General features: G+C 41.5%; 1 protein-coding gene across 3 annotated transcripts in view; it reads right to left on the bottom strand.

Annotated features, from left to right (window-relative positions):
- The window catches only part of SFMBT2 (Scm like with four mbt domains 2), a 207,140-nt gene that overhangs the window by 82,893 nt on the left and 104,359 nt on the right, over positions 1 to 19,888 (bottom strand). For 2 of the 3 annotated variants that reach the window (XM_084869269.1, XM_084869268.1), the window contains exons 5-7: positions 18,720 to 18,808; positions 16,794 to 17,040; positions 10,740 to 10,837 (exon numbers count right to left, since the gene is read on the bottom strand). In XM_084869269.1, coding sequence (XP_084725395.1) covers positions 10,740 to 10,837; positions 16,794 to 17,040; positions 18,720 to 18,808 — 434 coding nt within the window. Of the gene's footprint in view, positions 1 to 10,739; positions 10,838 to 16,793; positions 17,041 to 18,719; positions 18,809 to 19,888 lie in introns of those variants that run through there. The other variant, XM_084869270.1, reaches the window with a different exon arrangement.

Here is a 19,888-nt window from a genome sequence, read left to right on the forward strand (position 1 = left end):
AAGTTAAAAAATAGTAATGAGGAAATGTAGCATTATATACTTCGACCTGAACCACAAGACTTATAATAGGCAATTATAGCAGGCCTACTTCACAGGAAGTCCAAAAACTGGTACACTAGGTTCTTTAAAAATAATAGGAACAATGAGAATGCTTTTCATTGATTACCATTTAGCTCCATAACAGCATTTGTAAGTGGCAAGAAATTCCACCTTATTTACAGTACCACTGTGAAAAAAACATGGCTGATTTTGTGTGTAGGTACACAGTGATTACACTGTCTTTTTTCACGCTTAGTTAACTTTCCCAATAAGTGAGGGCACCCTCTTTCGTTTCCACAGCAATGCTCTCGCCGGTCTAAATGCTGCTGGCTGAAGAGAGTGTGGTGGACACTGTGTGGGTCCCTTTCCCTCCCAGCCTCACACCCAGACAGGCTGTGGTTGACAGGTACATGCTGGGGGCCCCTTCTGCTGAGAGCCCTACCTGCAGCTAAACTGTTGTCATAGAAATTTGACCAACAGCCCTGTATGGTCTCCACTCAGGTGGACACCACCCTTCAGAGAGAAGGAAGAGCTGGTGATGAGCACACTTCCCCCACAAAGCAGACTGACTGTGTCTCCACCTTTCCAGACACAGACAGCGGCTACTGGAACCTAGGGAGCGGACACCCCTCTCCACTGTATTCTGTCACAGGTGGGGAAGACTCCGAGCTGGAAAGTGCCCCGTTGCCACCCATGGTCTGTTTCTAGATGAGAGAACTATTCATCCTCTAGAGACCATGGTTTCTCCATCTTGGCACTGCTGGCATTTGGAAGCCAGATCAGTCTATGTTGAGGTTTTGTCCTGTACATTGTAGCATGTTTAGCCAATAGATGCCAATAACGTTCTACCCACTAGATGCCAATAATGCTCTCAAGCTCTGACCATCAAAATACCTCCAGACATTGCCCAATGTCTTCTAAAGGGTAAATTCAACCTCGCTGAGAACCACAAGCTCAAAACGTCATCAGAGCCTCTACCAAAGGCAACTGAGCAATGAGTCACTGGCCATCTTCCAGTTCACACAGTACTCTTAGGGTTCATTTTTTGGTTCTGTGTTACAATGATATTTGGCTTACGTATTTATTCAAGTTTACGTCTAAAAACAGTACAGCCGAAACCGGTTTGGCTCAGTGGATAGAGCATCTTGCCTGCGGACTGAAAGGTCCCAGGTTCGATTCCGGTCAAGGGCAAGTACATTGGTTGCAGGCACATTCCCAATAGGGGGTGTGCAGGAGGCAGCTGGTCAATGTTTCTCTCTCATTGATGTTTCTAGCTCTCTATCCCTCTCTCTTCCTCTCTGTAAAAAAATCAATAAAATATATTTTTAAAAAATAAATAAATAAAAAATAAAATAAAATAAAATAAAAACAGTACAAAAGCAACAGGGGAAAACACCTTAATCTTGGGTCCTGGTTCCACCTATGTTCTCTATGAGGTAGCAACAGGCTAATTCTTCTAAGCCTGGAGTTCTTCAAGTTCACAGTAAGACTATCAATGCCCACAGTGCCAGGTTATTGCAAGGATAGTGAGGCTACGTATGGAGAGTGCCTAGTACAACTTATCCTGCTGGCACTGAAGAACTAGAAGCTATTGTCAGTCCAACTAAAAATGAGTCCACTGGAGAATGCTGTGAGAGCTCACATGAAGTATCCACAGCTTCAATTGCATTTTTTTATTCTGTGCTTCTGTCCACTATCTTGGAGGGTCTACAAGGGTTAATCTAGATCCTACTACATGAGAACAAGGACTTATACAATCAACCAGCCTTGCTCCTAGACCTCATGGATGAACCTACAAGTCTCTCAGGATCAACAGAAACTCAGAAACAATTGAGGGCCAATGGACTAAAATTTGTACAAAATCACAGGTGAAGTGACTAAGTTTCCCAAATTCATTTGCAAACTGGACACATGTGTGCCATGTATGCATGTGTTTGCTTTTAGGGAAATCAAGATGTTGGGCCGGGCCAGGGCAGAGGGTCGGGGAGGTGGGGAGGAGATTAATCCTTTTGGAATCTGGACATCTCACCAGCAACTACAAGACCGATATCTTTTAAAATATTAACTAGCTTTAAGTCAGGATTCTACTATTCTAAACTTATGCATTCCTCTTATAATGTTAAACTCAGAACATTACCTAGTCATGTAAGAGATTTTATGATTTATGGATGTTGGTCCTTTTGGTTATAAATGGGGCTGGGGACAAATGGAGGCAGATTTTACTCACACCCTTGACTTTTATGCCATCAAGACAAGGAGACTGAGAGTAGGATGGTCGTCGGAACACATGAAGAAAGAAGACCTGGGACTGAAGAACTTCATTTCCATCCACAACACACATCCCCTCAGAGTGCCTTTCTCAGGGCAGGAGGGGGTGCACTGAAGGTTGGTGTTCACAGCCTTGGTGTGCTGGGCCCCTATCACATGTGGTCCTCATGTTCCATTAGATCTTAAACCTCTCAAGGCTTAAAGGGCTTAAAGTTCTCTTTCCATCAGTTTCCCTTCATGAGATGCTGCAATTTGCAACTGCCAGCGCCTGAAAGGCCCCATGGAGATCAGAGTGTGACCCAACTCACAAGGGACCCGTGCATGTTCCTAGAGAAAAAAAACAAAACTGCCTCCATACAATTTACATTTATGATCACATGCTCCATAGAAGAATGAACTCTAATCCATTTTAATTATTCTCATTAATAGACAGAAGTATGGAAAATCTGGGGGAAAAAATTTAAAACAGGACACCACAATCACTTTGAAATGTTTCTGTTTTATAAATGAGAGATGTATGGGCCCTCCCCATATCCCACCACCAATTACCTCACGTTCGCGCTAGTATTATCTTGCCTTCCCTGAAACTGCGGGAACTGGCGAGAGCCGGAATAATCAGTGGCAAACAGAAGCCACTGGGGAATGATAACTCGCAGAGCAGATAACCAAAAGTTGACTACATTCTTACACGCTCAGTGTTTGGAATTATAAGCAAGCCACTATCTAGCACACTGCAGGCGGCAGTGCTCGGGCTCCGGCGGTCCAGCCGCTGTTAGAAGCGAACTCTGAGTGTCTGGGGTTTGTGATTTTTATAGTTACATTTATTGTGTGACCAAAGCTGCCCTCTTTATATGTCTCTTATAAGATTTTCTCCAGTACTTATAAAAACGAGATGGCCCCCGCGGTGCTTTTTCAGTTACGGAATTCATGTGCTTCAATTCCAGAACCCAGAATAGAGAAGCATGACCGCACACAAGCTCTCCCTCGGCTTTCTTTCAGCCGGGCAGGGCAGACATTGCACAAACTCAACTTCTCTGTGACTTACCACCCCAGAGAGGCTGTTTCACAGACCTCCCCAAGTCTTTAAAGAAAGAACAGCAAATGAGGAAACGCAGCACAAGCCTGGCACAGCCTGTGCTGGGGCGAGTACTGGCCGCTGGGTCGAGAACTCGGACTTTTGGTCAACAACACCCATAGGTTCACTAGGGGCAAGCCAGCCGTCTGGTAACAAAATGACCCACACCCTAAGACAGCCTTTCTTTAAAGTCTAACTCGATGGGAAGAAAACAGCAACCATGTGCCACGCGAGAATTTTTTGCTAAATTATTTGGTATGAGACACTCTGCCAAGTGGGACAGGGAATGTCAGGCCAAAAAATGAAGTTATGCTCCCACATTTCTGAGAGAATCTAAGTATCCTACCTGAAGGCCAAACTTAGCTAAGAGTTTTTTGGTTTTTTTTTTATTGTTGCTGTATTTAGCTGCTGAACAAGAGAAAAAGAAATCAGTCACCATGGAAACCGCAGCATCACAATCTATCCTGACAGAACAGCTCGTATCCTTTCGTACCCCTTTGGCTGCACCAGATGGAATAAGAAAGGAAAGCTTTTCTCTCCTTGCCACACTTGATATTCTCTCTCTGGCCTTTCACAGAGGTCTCAGATGTTAAAATACGGAAAAGACTGCCTCCTAAGAGTTAACTCTACAATCACACTGACAGGTACATAATTCAAAGCAGAAAAGAACTAAGGAAATAGCAAGAGGCAGGATCTTCAGTATTACCAACATTGCCTGACACTTCACAGAGAAGAAATATGTGCATGGAATGCCCTCTTCCAATAAGTTTGTTTGCTTGTGTTAATAATAATAATAGGGCACTTTTTTTTAAAGTCAATTAGCCTTCTCTCAGCTGCCCCTTCCCTTTGTTTATTAGAACATTCAGCTGTGGGGAATAAAGTATGACAGTATAACTTGAGACCGTACCAAACTTACTGTTTCACTTACTATTTTGCCATAACTAAAAACCCTTTAGTTACAGATTTCAAGGGCACCTTTTAACTAGTATTTGGTGTGTATACACAATTCTGGACCCTTTTAACAACTACATATGCCAGAGACAACAGAACCTGAACTTGGATTAAACACAAAGAGCTGGGTGTTTAATCCAAGTTCTAGATCCAGAACACAGACAATCCCCTATGAGTCCTAAGGAAATATAAAAGCTCAGTTACCGGGACCTCAGCTCCCTTTTAACACCCATGGTGGCCACAGATATTGTCTTGGAATTGGTCAGAGAGACAATACAGAATGGATCAAAGCAAGCATTCTGGATGTATACATCCCACCAAAAAACACACCTCTCCTTAACTTCTAATAAGATGGAAATAACCTGGAAAGGCAATGCAATAGAGTGGAAAACCAGACTGACGAGGAGAACCAGTCACTCAGTGCCAGCTCGAAGGCTGAACTAAAGCATTCTCATTCCTGAAGCTCACTGCACCTACATTATATATGAGGAAATTATATATAACATTGATCCTGCAAGTTCATGAGCAATGGGATTTCAGAGAATGTGTGATGCTGAGCTGTTCTTTGGTGTGTTTTTGTTGTTGTTGTAGGTTTAAATATATTTGTATTGATTTCAGTGAGTAAGGAAGAGAAAGAGAGAGATAGAAACATCAATGATGAGAGAATCATCAATTGGCTGCCTCCTGCATGCTCCACACTGGGGATGGAGCCTGCAATCTGGGCATGTGCCTTGATTAGGAATGGAACCGTGACCTCCTGTCTTGGTTCATAGGTCAACATTCAATTGCTGAGCCACGTTGGCTGGGCTGAGAAATTTGTTTGTGTTTGTTTGTTTGTTTGGTTTTTTTTTAATTTCAATTCATCCCTAATGTTATTCTCAGTGATCTCAACTACTTCCTCTTTTTAGCCACAAACTGATCTGGGTGATTTTTCTCTGATCATGAAAATACCATCTCAGTAAATTCACAGCACTATAACAATCAAGCTCTCTCTTTGCTGTTTATACGAAGTTATCCAACTATGCACAGCGGAGGTTATACCAATTACCTCTCCAGAGCTTTTATTCTTCTGAGTTGATCTCTATAGTTATTTCTTCATTAATCCATTCAAGAATGTTTACTGAATGCTTACTGTGTACCAGGCACTGTGCAAGGCTCTGTGGATGAAGCATTCATAGAAATAAACTAACTGCTCTTTTAGGATTTAAACCCCAGCTAGGGATATATCAGATGCCACACACACACACACACACACACACACACACACACACACAGCTAATTAATACAAATCACACCTGGGATAAAAGTGATTAATAAAATACAGCAGGGATGACACTAGGGAGATTGTGGGAGAGCTCTATTTTTTATTTTAAGAAGAGACCTGAAGAAAGGGAGGGAAGAAGCTGTGGAGGAATCAGGGGGAATCACTGTCCAGGCTGCCACATTGCTGCAAGGCCTGAGGAGAGCACCTGAGTGTTGGTGGGATAACAGGAAGCCAGGATGAAGCAGAGCATGCGGGCTGGGAGCAGCAGGTGGGCTCAGAGGGCAGGCGGTGAGCTGGGCCTTGCTGGACCCTGGATGGCAAACCCTGAGTGGGTGAGATGCCACCAGAAAGTTACTCTCTATGCCACTCTGATGGTGGATACATGTATTCATTATACAGTTGTCCAAACCCATAGGACGACCACCACCAGGAGTGAGTTAATGTGAGACATCTGTTCTAACAAAGGATTCAACTTTAGTGGGGGATGCTGACAGTGGGGGAAGCTATGTATGTGTGGGGACAGGGAGTAGGGGGGAAATCTCCACCTTCCCTCAGTTTTGCTGTGAACCTAACAATGCTCTAAAAAATAAATTCTATTTTTTTAAAAGTTTCAACAATGTCACCTCTTTAAGGGCCAATGGATTTTCAATCAATGTCCATTCCTTGGAATTCAAGGTGTGGTCATGAATGAAGTAAGCTGGAGAGCATGTTTTCTCCAGGCCACATATTTGTGATCCTCTATGGAAGATATGTTTTATTCGAATTAACTGGCAAACTGGGAACTGCTGTTTCATATCTGTAGCTCTTTCAGATGTATATATGAGTTGTCAGTGAAACTTCTAAATGTGACATTTGCAAACAAGTAAGGTCACAAATGTGGATTACAATTTACAAGAACTGCAGAGAATGAAAAGTAACAGTAATTACAGAAGGCTTAGGAATGTCTGTCTCATGAAATATTACATTAATTTTAGTTAGACTCTTAATGTTCAGTCTCCCTTGGCTCTATTTTAAAACTTAAGCTAAATTCTCCAAAACCCACGCATTGCATCTCAGTGAATACTTAGTGAATTAGAAACCTGGAATAGTATAGGAGTCCCTGGCCAGAAAACTGAATTAGCCCTATAATCACTTCACTTTTTGGTGATAGAAACAAACTTGGAGAGAAACCTATCCTAGTAGTTCTTTATGAAAACAAACACAAAAAGCTGTTGTTGGCACTGGGGTATTTCACTTTGACAATGGGACATGTGTGCCATAAGTCAATCAAATGTCTTGCAAAGGTCACATAGTAAGTAATAAAGCCAGGACCATGCTGACATGCAAAGTAGTCACCCCTCTATACTTATTTTTTTTCTACAGTTAATTAGTATTAATCTATGAATTGTTTTAGCAATTTATTAGGTCTCTTAATAATGAAGGAGGTTTTCAGGGAAAAAACTGATTTCATTATTTTTCAATAAAATATATTTTTTTATCTGCTTCATTCTTTTTGGTACCCATTTAATTAATTACTTATCTTAAAATTAAATGTACATTGTGGAGATTATCTGCATTTTCCTAATACGAGAAGAGAATTTATATTCGTGGTTGCAGGATGAGTAGGAGTTAAATAGGAAGAACAAAACAGGTACAAAGGGCATCTGAAGAACAGAGAAAAGGCCAGTGTGTGGACAGCCCAGCCCACCAAGGAGAGCACCGGACAACCTAACAACAGAAGACTGCGGAGGGCAGCAGGGCGAGGCCACACCAGTCTCAGTGCGCCTTGGGAGGGTGTGGGAGCTTTTCCCTCGGTCCAAACGACAAGATATTGTGAGTGGGAGTGCCAGATTAAGATGGCCAACTGCAATTCCACACTAATTTTAGCTTTTCCTAAACTCTAACCAAAACTACAGTAAAGAGATTTAAAAAATAAAGGACACAAACCCACCCAACAGCGACAAAGCTATGGAAGCTAAAATGCAAATGAACAAGAAGTAACTAACTTAAGGTGTTCCACAGAGCCAAATCCCGAGCCATCATCAGGAAAACTGAGAACTGGCCCGGCGAAGACTGCAGAGTCCTCAGAAGCCATAATAACCAAGTATGTCTGTAACTGGGAATGGCTGGGAGTAAATAAAACAATAAGTCTGGGGAGCTCTTTGGCAAGCAGTTTGGCTCCTGGGTACCCTCCTCTTCCCCCTCCACTGTCCTCCCCCTCGCCTCCCCTCCTCCCCGCTCCCCCCTTCCCCTGCCCCGTCTCCTCTGAGGAGATGAAGGTCGCTGGCCTGTGGTTGGGCACTATGCACTCAGTGGAGAAACCCCAGGCCCTCCTCTCACCACTAAGGACACTGGCAGCTGGACCTTGAACCCCAGGCAGGAAGTTGAAAACTCCCCCTGGAAAACCAGCTGAAGAAGAAAAACCACCAAACAAAGAAGCAGCCCTCCAAGGTGACCTTCAGTGATCAGCCCTGCCCACAGCTCTCTAATCCCCGCTCTTACCCAAGAGCAGATAGTCAAGGATTTCCAGGAAAGCCTCTATGCAAAACAACAGAAATCCAAAGCAAGATGGAGGAAACACATCCTTCGGGGAGAAAAAAAACCTAATCCAATCATTCCAACAACATTCCCTCATGCTTCTGTGTCATGGGAACAAGGGGCTATAGCAGAGCATTCAGAGAAAAAACCCAAACAAACAAGCATGTGCTCATGAAACATACCAGCACAAATAAGCTGAGAAAACTTCTGACAGTGGAGCAAACAGACAAATAAAAAATAGATCTGAGGGGAAAAGATTAAAGCCAGTTTAGAAGTGCCGTATCCACAGATTCACACAGATCAAGAAAGTAAAAGAGCAAAAAGAGATGGAAGACATTGTTTTAAAAGAAATATCCCAAAATTAAAGGCATGAGTTGCAAATGGCAGAACTAACCAGTGTATAGAGGAAAATAGATGCCCACCAAAGCATGCCACTGTGAAGTCTCAGAACAGTGGATAGAAAATAATATAAGTTTCCAGAGAAGGAGAGAAAAAAAAAAAATGGGAGGAATGCCTCCAAACTCTGAGAATTCTGTTCCCAAACAGACCATCAGTGAAGAAGGAGGGTAGAACAAAGATGTTTTCATTCACTTGTAGTAAGAAGAAATGCTGTGAGCCGATGTCACTAATGGCTTGTCACTTTTTATGGACTGTGTAATCCGAGGACCGAATGCCAGACCCAGTCTGTTAACAGCTGGCTCATTCTGACCACATACTAAACAGGTTCCCGGTCCCTGCTCTAGCCCCAGCTTCCTGGGGCAGAGGAGAATGATCCATTCCCGACACAGAAATGCTGGGCTTGGGCCTGCTCCTGAGCTGGAGTGAGACAGAGGCAGAAACTATAAACCCACTGATTCCTGTCCACCTTCCCACCTATTACCTGGAGTTCATGCTACAACTCTGGCAGATGCCCAGACTAGGACACCTACTTTTCTTAAGATCAGCTCATGACGTTACCTACTCAGTTCTCTTGTAAACTGAGGAAAGGGAAAGCCAGCTGATGACCCAGACACAGTCCGGCCATCTTCCCTGAAACAATTAGGATTATGCTTTCTTCCTATGTTGTCAAAAGTAAATAATACCACACTCAGGAGAACATACACAGGTGGTATCACTACAAGAGAAGCAAGGAAATGATTAACACAAAAGTAGGGTGCCTGTGACCTGGCAGAGCCAGCAGAGAGGGGAGAGGGGTGAGGGATGGGGCAATGGAGGCTTCTATGCTTGTGCCACCTCTGGTCCCTACACTGGAGGGTGGGTATTTGTATTTTCTTTCTATTACTCTTTAAACTCTTCACATGTGTACAGTATGTGACCAAATAAAATTTATTTCTCCAGGATGAAGGACAGGACCAGATCTGTACATTTAAAATATCCCTAAGGCCTCTGTAAAGGAAGTGAATGTGAGCTGTGAAGGACACGGGAGTCCTGAGGGTCAGCTGGATTGAGAAGAGGCAGTGGAGCCAGACAGGTTACAAGTGAGTAAAATTCTATTTTTCTTTCTTTATTATTATTTTCTGCAGGGGAGGATATTATCAGAAGATAGAGGGAGGGAGGAAGGGAAAGGAAGAGAGAAATAAGAGGTATTTGGTAAATTAACAAAAAACAAAAAAAAGAAAGCCCAAAATAATGATGTTCATTGTCAGTGATCACTATTACTAACAACCTATTATCTTTATACTCTTCCTCCAGTATCGTAGGCTCAAACTACCGTAAAGGTCGTCATCCAATTAAACTTCAGAACACAATTCTATGGCTAGTTTCAAAAGAGGTCTTTGCAAGTCCAATGATACAAACATGAAAAGTGCTGAGCAAGAAGGCTGAGGATTTGCTGTGACGGGTTAAAATGCTGGGTGCAGTCTTCAGTGTAGGTAACATTCAGGATGCCAATGGCCCAGCCTTACTCTTACTGCATGTGGTACCTCCACACCACTTTAATTTCCTTTTCCAGATGAAACTGCTACGGCACTACAGAAACATGCCCTCGGAGCTGACAGTCTTCTGCAACTGCGCTGAGTGCTCCAGGGACGAATGGGCATACAGCTTTCCCCCCACATGTTCAAGTTCCGAATAAGAAGAGGTTGTTTTATGGCTTCCTCTGACCTGAGTAGCCCATTCCAGTCCAGAACTTAATATTCTACTTCATATAAGCTTTAGGCATGATTTTAAAAGTGTTGAGAACCTGACTATGCATTTCTGTTGGGGTATCTTCCTTTCATATTCTACCGCTCCTGGAAGTAGGCCTAACATGCAATAGGAACTCACACAGTGTTTTCTGAGCCATCAAGGGAATTGAGCCATCAAGACAAGCATCAGTTTCTATTATTTTTACTAAATAAATACCCAAAAAAGACTTGCTCTATTTTCTTTGTTTCTTTGGTAAGAAGAAGTGAAAATGAGATACATTATGGAGAAAAATAGTAAACCTAAAAAAAAAAATGTCAAATCCTATCTTGTAATATGAGTCTGTGAAAATCACAAAATATAACAAAACATTTAAAATGGAAACTGGCCAAGAAGGCAGCTTTTTAAACAGTGGGAAATGATTTGATAGAGGAAATTCCCCCCTTTCTCCTGTTTGTTCTTGAACAAGAGTAGATAAATTGCAATGAATTCCCATCTTACCTTAAATACTTCCATTGGAAGAGGAAACTTTGCAGCATCAATAAGGGATTTTTCCAGAGCATATTTCCATTCAGAGGCCATCTTCAAAGGATAGATTTCTGTATCAACAGCAAACCACATAAGAGTTAAAGGGCTAAAATGTTCTGCTGGGTGGTTCTTTCCTGAATTTAATCTTCCCAGGATTTCACAATAAGCCAGCACGCTCAGCAACCACAAGTATTCACACCCTGTCCGCCATAAAAGGCCACCTGCTAAAGGGATTTTCTGAGGTTAAGCAGCAACTTGGGATTCTGCTTTCAGAAATGAAGAATAAACTTAATAGGGCTCTTCTTTGGGAAACATTTGTATGCATTCTGTTGGCATTCTGTAAGTAATTTAATGGTATAAATCACATTAGCCACATCTTCACTCATCCACTGCCCCGAATTCCGTATATTACCTGGGAAGCAATATCCGCTGATGAAGAACTTATTATCTGATAAAATGGCTAAACTAGAAATGATTCTTGCCTGGCATTTTCAGTTATTACAGCATATTTTCCACTAAGTCTCTAAGCTCTCATATGCTAAAAATAGTCCATGTAAGCCAGAAAATTATTAAAAGGTAAATTAAAATTTACCAACCAAGTTTAATATTTACACTTGAAATGATGCAAATGCACCACATGTCGCCCACAGTTTTCCCCAGGCAGCAGGGGAGAGGGATTTACAAATGGGGGTTACACTGTCTGAATGCAAAAGAAAAAGAAAAAAATTGGTTGAGCACTGTTTGTTGTTCACCGATTGCTGAAACTGCAGGGGAATTTTATGATCTGATCTCAACAGATTTAAGACCTTATCAAAACAAGATTTGCAGAAGCACACACTTGCAGTAGATATGTTTATATCTTCCCTATATCAACCCCGGCTACCTCAGACAGACAGTTAGGATGTGAATATGAATCTAAGTACAGTTAAAAGGCAACATTAAACCTTTGGGGCTATGTTTTTAATTTCTTGCATGTCTGCTTTAGAGCATGGTGCCATATATTTTGATTCTCACCGCTTCTGAACTCACCTTGAGCTTGAAGCCCCTGTGTTTTGGCAGTTTATTTAGTCTTTTCAGACCGCCCTAATGATGGTAGGCAAAGGATGCTGCCAGAACTTGCCAAGTCATCAATACTCTGCCCACATCATTCACTGTCAGTTACACAAAGGCACAGCAAGCTGTATTAATGACTAAATGGGTTCCATTGTGTATAGCAGGGGTCTTCAAACTATGGCCCCGCGGGCCACATGCAGCCCCCAGGGGAGTCTGATCCTGCCCGCCAGGTTTTTTGGGCAGTGAGCACAGCCAAGGTGTTACAGTAGGGATTAGTAGTTCATATAGTCCGGCCCTCCAGCTCTCTGAGGGACCGTGATCTGGCCCCCACTTTAAAAAGTTTGAGGACCCCTGGTGTATAGTATCTAGAATCCTTCCTAGCATTTCATTTATAGTCTTTTACTTCTGGGAATCCCCTCCTTCTCCCCCCCCCCCACCCCCTCACCCCCAAATTTGGCATTTCTATATCAGAACAACAATAGAACGTGACTCTCCTTAGGAGTACTTAGCACATTTGGAGGAACACAGTGGGGCCCCAATGATACCTCTGCAGAGATACCCAGGTGAGAAGGGGTACTGTGTGAGAAATGGCTTATCACAGGGCCCCACAAAGGAGAAAGAGAGGAGTTCACAGAAACCCATAAATAGTCCCATGAGAGCTGGGAGGCTTGCTTGGAATGCCCCAGTGGTTCAGCTAATGGGCCTGGCATCAAAATCTCAGTGAAGGGGATGGCAATTCTACGGTCTCCAGAGGACACCCACTGTAGCCATTCAACAGGGCATGGAGGTAAGCAACAAGCAAGAGCTGTACCTCCTAAGAAGACCACAAATCACTTTTCCAGGGAACTGGAAGAAAGTTAATTGGGAGTCCCGTGTTAGCAAGGTAGAAAAGGAGAACCAAGTCACAAGAAAAGATAGTGATTTCCAAAGACAAGATCAAAGGCAAGGTTTGCAGGCATAAAAAGGCGGGGGGGGGGGGGGGGGGGGGGGGAGTCAACCCTGTAGATGCTCAGAGCTTTAAAGGGGGTGGAGAGAGATAAGAGGGTAAAAAAGGAGTGGTAAAAACATTACTCAAGGCTGGAAACAATGAAAACCCAAATGGCCAGGGTTAGATCCAAACTACCAGAGCTAAGGGAAGTGATGTGCAGACCCCAAGTCATCCCAGATGCTCACCACGTCACCCAGAAAGCTGAGCCCTCGGGCACCAGATGCCATATCTCCCCCACCAAAACAAAGACAAATGTAACAAGAAGCCCAGTGTAATGAACTGAATGTTTGCATCCCTGCTCCCAGATCCCTATGTTGAAATCCTGACCCCCAATGTGGTATTCAGAGGTGGAGCCTTTGGGAGGTATCAGGTCATGAGGGTGGAGCCCTCAGGTTGGGATTAGTGTCCTTATAAACACACACACACACACACACACACACACACACACACACACACTCCTTACCCACCCCTTGTACCATGTGAGGACACATAAGATAGCCATCTATGAACCAGGGAACAGGGCCTCACCAGACACCAAGTCTGCCCTTCTTGATCTTGGACTCCCAGCCTCCAGGACTGGGAGAAGTGTTGTTTATAAGCCTCCTCATCTATGGTATTCTGTTACAGCACACAAAATGACCTGAGAAACCCAGATTCCACATGACTTTTGCCTCTGTTCTACAATCTTATTCTCTGTCTTCTTTCTGAGGATAGTAAACCCTAACGTGGAATTTAACCCCATGGCAAGGCACACTTCTTCTCTTAAAAGATGAAAATCAACTTCAGTTTGTCAGTATGCTCAACACCTGCAAAAGCTAAACACCTCGTGGTTTCAATAAGCAGAAAACTATATTCCATGTGTGCGTTTCATTAGATGAGAGGAGCAGGATTATATTGGCCAGTTTATGGACAATAAATAGTACCATTAAAAGAACATAAAACATTTTATTAAGATGATCATGTTGCAAATAATTTAATAGAATGTATCATGTCAATTCTATTGGTGGGGAAGTTGTAAAGCAATTAAAATCTGTCCGAATTCATTTTTAACTAGAAGTCTAAGTGAACATGAGGCGATTTCTCTTTGTGCAAGGGTATGTCAGGCTGACTCGCAGTAAGTGCAGGAAGTGAAGTGCACAAATTCACCTTGAGGATAGATGCCTTTCTTCCACACCCCCCGAAACCTCCACTTCTTCCTTCTCCACCAGGTTCTGACCAGTGAGGCAAGACTAATCTAGGGTTGTTAACGACATTGGAAAGTTATATGGTCTGAATGTTTGTGTCCTCTTAAAATTAATGTGTTGAAATCCTAACCCCCATGTGACAGTATTTGGAGATGTGGGGCGTTTGGGAGGAAATTGGGTTAGTTGAGGTCATGAGGATGGAGTCCCATGATGGAATTAGACCCCTTTAAAAGAGGAGACTAATAGCATTTTCTGTCTTTCTCTCCCACCTCCTACACACACACACACACACACACACACACACACACACACGAAGCCATGTGAGGAAAGAGCAAGAAGGAGGCCATCTATTTGCACTGAACAGTTGAGAAATGTTTTGCCTTTAAAAAGTAGAAAGCAAAGTAAAACTAAAAGAAGGACTATGATTACCTTTAGCAGTAGTGGCAGGGTTAGTGGGGCGCACAGCACAGAGGGCACTGAGAGCAGGGAGAGCTCACCGGGGCTTATCTCAAAGTATACCTTCTCCCCCACCACTTCCAATTCTACTTCTCACCCCCAGTTAATGCAGAACACTTTTTATTTATTTAAGGGTATTGGGAATAAATGGATAAATAAGCCTAATATTTTCTATGCAAGTCTGAAATGTTATTTCCATCTATATTTCAGTTGAGGAAATAGCACTACCATATTAAGTTTTACAAGTCACACTGGGGCTTGAAATCAATTTCCACAAACCCAGAGGCTGGGGTTCTGATCCCATGTGTAAGACACGGGGAATAACTGCCTCCCTGGGATACTGCTCTGCTGAATAAGGTAACGGCATCCAGTTTTCATCTTGCAGCCCCTGCATTTGAAAAACTAAAAGTCACAAGTTTGAGTGTCCTTTTGGCTTTTATGTTTGTCTTCTCATACATAACCTTTCTTGTTGACAATTTAAATGTGGGGAAAATAACTTCTTGCTGAGGAATGCCTTTCCCAAAGTCTTTAAAGACCCACACCATCTCTCCAATGAAATGGACAACTCCTGTCCAGAAAATTACTAAGGCACACTTTATCCTTATAAAAACATCAAATTATGTAGAAGAGAAGAAATCTCATATGCAAACATTTCTACCTTGACACTTTCCATTCTTGCTTCGAGTCCCAGGATTTCACAGGAAAGGGACATTTCAGAGAACCTAAGAAGCTACTAAGAATCCTTTGCTTTGCTATAAGTTTTTACACTGGCAAATCTGTGTCTCCCCTAAAATTTAAAAAGCAATTAGATACTAAGCTAAGATTTATACACCCAGCTCTCCATACAAAGTAAGTTTCTCCTACAGCACTATGACTCCGGAGGCAAACAGGAGCTTAGATCTCTCTTCAGAAGCCGGCAAGCCCTTTGTTTATCATCAAAGTCCAAAATTACTCAGGGTATAAATGGATTTCTTGGCTGCTTCTCAAAACGTTGACAACAATAACACTCATAAAATACCGTGTTACATGTCAATACGCCTGTCAAATTCAACACAAATGCAAACTCATGAGATACAGAATCAGAAAGATTTTTTGTTTGTTTGTTTGTTTGTTTGTTTGTTTTCAATTAAAGCCCCAGAGTGGCAGAAATAGGAAATGTAATGCCTCATGACCAACAGTGACAACTAATACAAGAGGAAAATCTCTGGCAATTTTAACAAAGCAAAGAGCCAAGTCTTTCTTCCTATATGCCTGCAAAATTCCCCAGAATGAAGATTGGCATTTCTAGAAGAAATACATATTGCTTCCTCGGCATCCTTAATTCTGTAAGAACCCAACAATTTGTTCTGAGGCTACCCATCCAAAGTTTGGCAAGGCCAGTAAGGGGCAGCAGGGGAGGGAAGTAGAATGGGCAAGGGACCTGAGATTTAATTGCAGTGCATCCCCTACATGTAGCTTGGACAAGTAGCTTAAACCCAGTGGGAATTTTTTCTGCTGTAAAAGGAAATATTCACAAACAAGCATGCAGCACTTTTTTTGGAATAAAAATAAAAGCATAGCAGATGTAAAATCACCTGGCACACAATAAGCATTCCAGAATTATTATTTGTAAACACTAAGATTACTGCCCAGTTAGGTATGTCAGAAAACATAATGCACTACTCTATCCAATTAAGTCTAGAGAAAGTCACTTGGCAGTGCATTTGAAGCTAATTAAAATATCTGATATGTCAAGAGGAAAAGCATGGTGAATTTTTTTTTCTCTTTGCTATTTCCAGGTCAGAAGAGATTAGACAATGATAAGCATTTGTTTTGGATATTCTGATGGATGAATGGATGGATGGATGCATGGATAGATGGAGAACGGATGGATGGATGGATGGATGGATGGATGATGAACAGACACATGCATGAATGAATGGATGATGGAGATTTGGGAACCTCCTTGCAAGACTTTTTCTCCACCCCCATCCTTCCCACAGCCCTCACCCCCACCCTTTCCCTCTCCTCCCACACACACTTCAAGACCCCGAAAGAAAAAGGGAGAATATAACAAATCCTAATCTATTGTCTTTCATTTTTGAACCAGTGATTCCAAAGGAACTAGATGAACTTCTCCACAGCCTCCAACACAACTTTCTCCTTTTGAAAAAGGATTTAATTGAGGTCTTGGGGGTTTAATTCTCTATAGAAAATACTCTCTTGGGTTAAAATGCTTAACATTCACATATTAATATATACAAGATACCAAAGAGCTCAAAAATTTCCAGAGACACATCCAAAAAAAAAAAAAAATGCACATCTTTTTCTCATATAATTCACAACAGCAAACATTTTGGCCCTTACCTGAAGGTGGGTCCATTCTGTATTTATTCTCTTGACACCAACCAACTGGTCGAAGTCTGTAATCCAAGTAAAACAACCACTGGTCATAGGATTCAGTGTCCTCCAATCCCACATAGCGAAGGCGTAATCTTCCTCCAACATTTTCAATCACACTAACTATCCAGTACTGAAAAGGGTTCTGAGAATCCTGAAGTTCTATTAAGGAATCAACTGTAATGAGGTCTATAGGGCCTTTCCCTCGCAGAGGCTGTTTAAACAGAAGCAAAACTCCTTATTTTAAACTTTATTTTAAGGTTCTCATGGAAACAGATGACAGCAGAAGATAATATTTTTTCACACCATCATCCAAGCTATTGGCAAACAGTCTGGTGTTTCCCTCCACCCCCATCCTTCCCACAGCCCTCGCCCCCTCCCCCCACCCTCTCCTCTCACACACACTTCCATTTACCCAACTTTGTCCAACAACAAAAACCACAAGTCAATAGGAAATAACAGTCTGTGCTATGTTCTCACCAAACAAATACCCTGCCCAGATAAAATTGTATTTGTTAGAAATGAGTACACTTTTAAGAAGAGTTATATTGAAATTTGCCTTGAGCTAAAAAAATGTGTGGTAGCAGAATGTCTACTTTTCTAATAGAAAGATATATCAAACATGAGACCATAAGTTTATACTGGGACTCAACAGACATGTATCTTAGAATGGCCACTGCTACAGTAATCAAGACACTGTCATACTTTGATTATGTGCATAAAGCATGAACATGTGTAGATAAAATGTTTGATATATAATGAGATACACTAAATTAGAATATTATGTAAAGGTATGTCTACATTTAACCTGATAGTTGGTTTAGAGAATAAATGTACTCACTACCCTATCTAAGCAACCTTCTTAGCATATGTTAGCATAAGAAAAGCGTGTTTGTTCAGTCAGGCTTGTAGGTAAATGTGTTTTTAAAAAACACCTAAAAGAGTAACACACTGTGTCCTTTTGAAAGGGTCAACAATCATCATTTTGACTTGTTAACCAAACAAATCAGTAGCCATTAAGATAAACAAATACACTAGGTAAAATCTTCACAGAACCAAACCCAATAACCCAATATATCAGACAATGATGTTCCAAAGTATCAATATCTTTTATGACAGGAGGGGAACTTATATATAGTTAAGGTTAAGAGAATAATGATATTGTCAACATCCACATTGTATTCCTTGTTTTTCATTGTGTTTCCCCCTTTTTCAAGGTCATTCTTCAAACAAATATGGTAAAACAGTAATTATGTATAACACATCTTTTACTACATATCATAGAACAGGAAAAAATAAAATGTTTCATCATAAAATTATTTACAAATGAACCATCAAGATTTCAGATTTAACTATTTTTTCAGTACCATAAATTACCTTAATCATATTTAAATATGGTTAGTCACTTATCCTCTTGTTTTTATAAGAGAGGAGGTTAATTCAATTATTACTTATCATGTGCATAAAATCTTTGGGTTATGCATCCGGAATGAAATAGTTAATGAAACCATTTATCAATATGCTTCCAGACCATACTAGTTTCACCTGTACAAAACAGTTATTCTGCAGGATTTTATTTATATTCACTAATAAAGGATAGAGGCTTAAACATATAAGATAGTGAGATGTCCTAACGTAGTATTATTTAAAAATGTGTTCACATAGAAGCAAATTCCCTATTTACTGACTGTAGCAAAGATGAAGATTTTTCAATGCCATTAGAATCAGTAACCTAAGTAACTTAGGAAAAAACAGTAAGTTAGGCTCTTTGGATATAGATACCTGTGTGTACACATGTACCTGCGGAAGGATATATGCACAGGTGCCATTAGGTTTGAGCTCATGTAACTGTGATGCTTCAGACATAGAATAGCTGTAAACAATAATACATACACCTTCCAGAAGGTTAGCAGGTGCTGTCCGGGAACCAGTCAAATCACGAATGAGAAATTCTGTCCAGTCTGTGTATTTTTCTTTGATTGCTGGTGAGACAAATAAGAGAAAACACTTAAACACCACTCAATTATCAAATAAACTTAAAAGGACAGCATTTTGCTGTATATGAGTATTACTTCAGTATTTCTCTTAATTTTAAGCACCAATCTTAAGTTCTAAAATCACAACAGCAAACCTATCAACCTTGGGTGAATTCATACCCACCAGGTGCCTAGATTTTGCTGGGCCTAAGGAGATCAAATAGGAGGTTCTGAAGTCTTGCAACTTATTTAGAAACTTCTGAGAACAACAAAGATATTATAAAGTATGTAATTCAGTTGGTTCCAAGAAGAAAGAGATCAAGGAGAGCTGGCAGAATCAGAGCAAGTTTCCCAGGGGAGAAAATAAATCCAGGCTCTGAATTACTCAAAAGGTTTGTAGAGGCAGAGAAGAGGAAGAAGGGACCTTTATATTGACAGGAATGGAACAGGCTAAGGAGAGTGATGAAGTGAGGGAGGAAATGGAGAAAGACAGTCAAGTCCCTAGCAGGATCGGGCACAGTATGAGCACAAACACTGGGAAATAATGTTAAGTGGTAGAGTAAAATATGGACGGCCAAGAATGTCAACAGAGAAGTTCAATAAACAGGAAATTTATGCATAAATTAATCTGGCCAGTTAAAAAAAAATTTGAATGGAAATAAGAGACTAATGGCAGGAAAACCAAGGGTAGAAGCTTCTGCTGATAAGAACAAGTGATAGGACACTAATCAGGGGTGCCAGCTTTGAAAAAGGAGGACTACATCAGAGACATCTTCCGAAAACAGAAAACATCAGACCTTCAAGGCTTAGAACCCAAGACCTGAGAAAAATGTAATTTCTTGGCGTATTTACCAAGCTGTAGATTTCCAATGCCTTCCAGAGATAACATTCACACCCAGGAAGGCCCTAAGCCTCCCAGAGCACTACAGGGTTCACAAAATCAGCCATGGGAGGATCCAAGATGGCTGCGCGCAGGTGAACACCTAGCCGCAGCTGCACACAACAATTTCAATAAAATACAACTAAAATATAAAACGGACATTGCCCAGAACTACAGGAAGGTTGACTGACTGGAAATTCTACAGC

The sequence above is a fragment of the Pipistrellus hanaki genome, assembly GCF_964339955.1.
Source record: "Pipistrellus hanaki genome assembly, chromosome: 1".
NCBI lineage: Eukaryota > Metazoa > Chordata > Mammalia > Chiroptera > Vespertilionidae > Pipistrellus > Pipistrellus hanaki.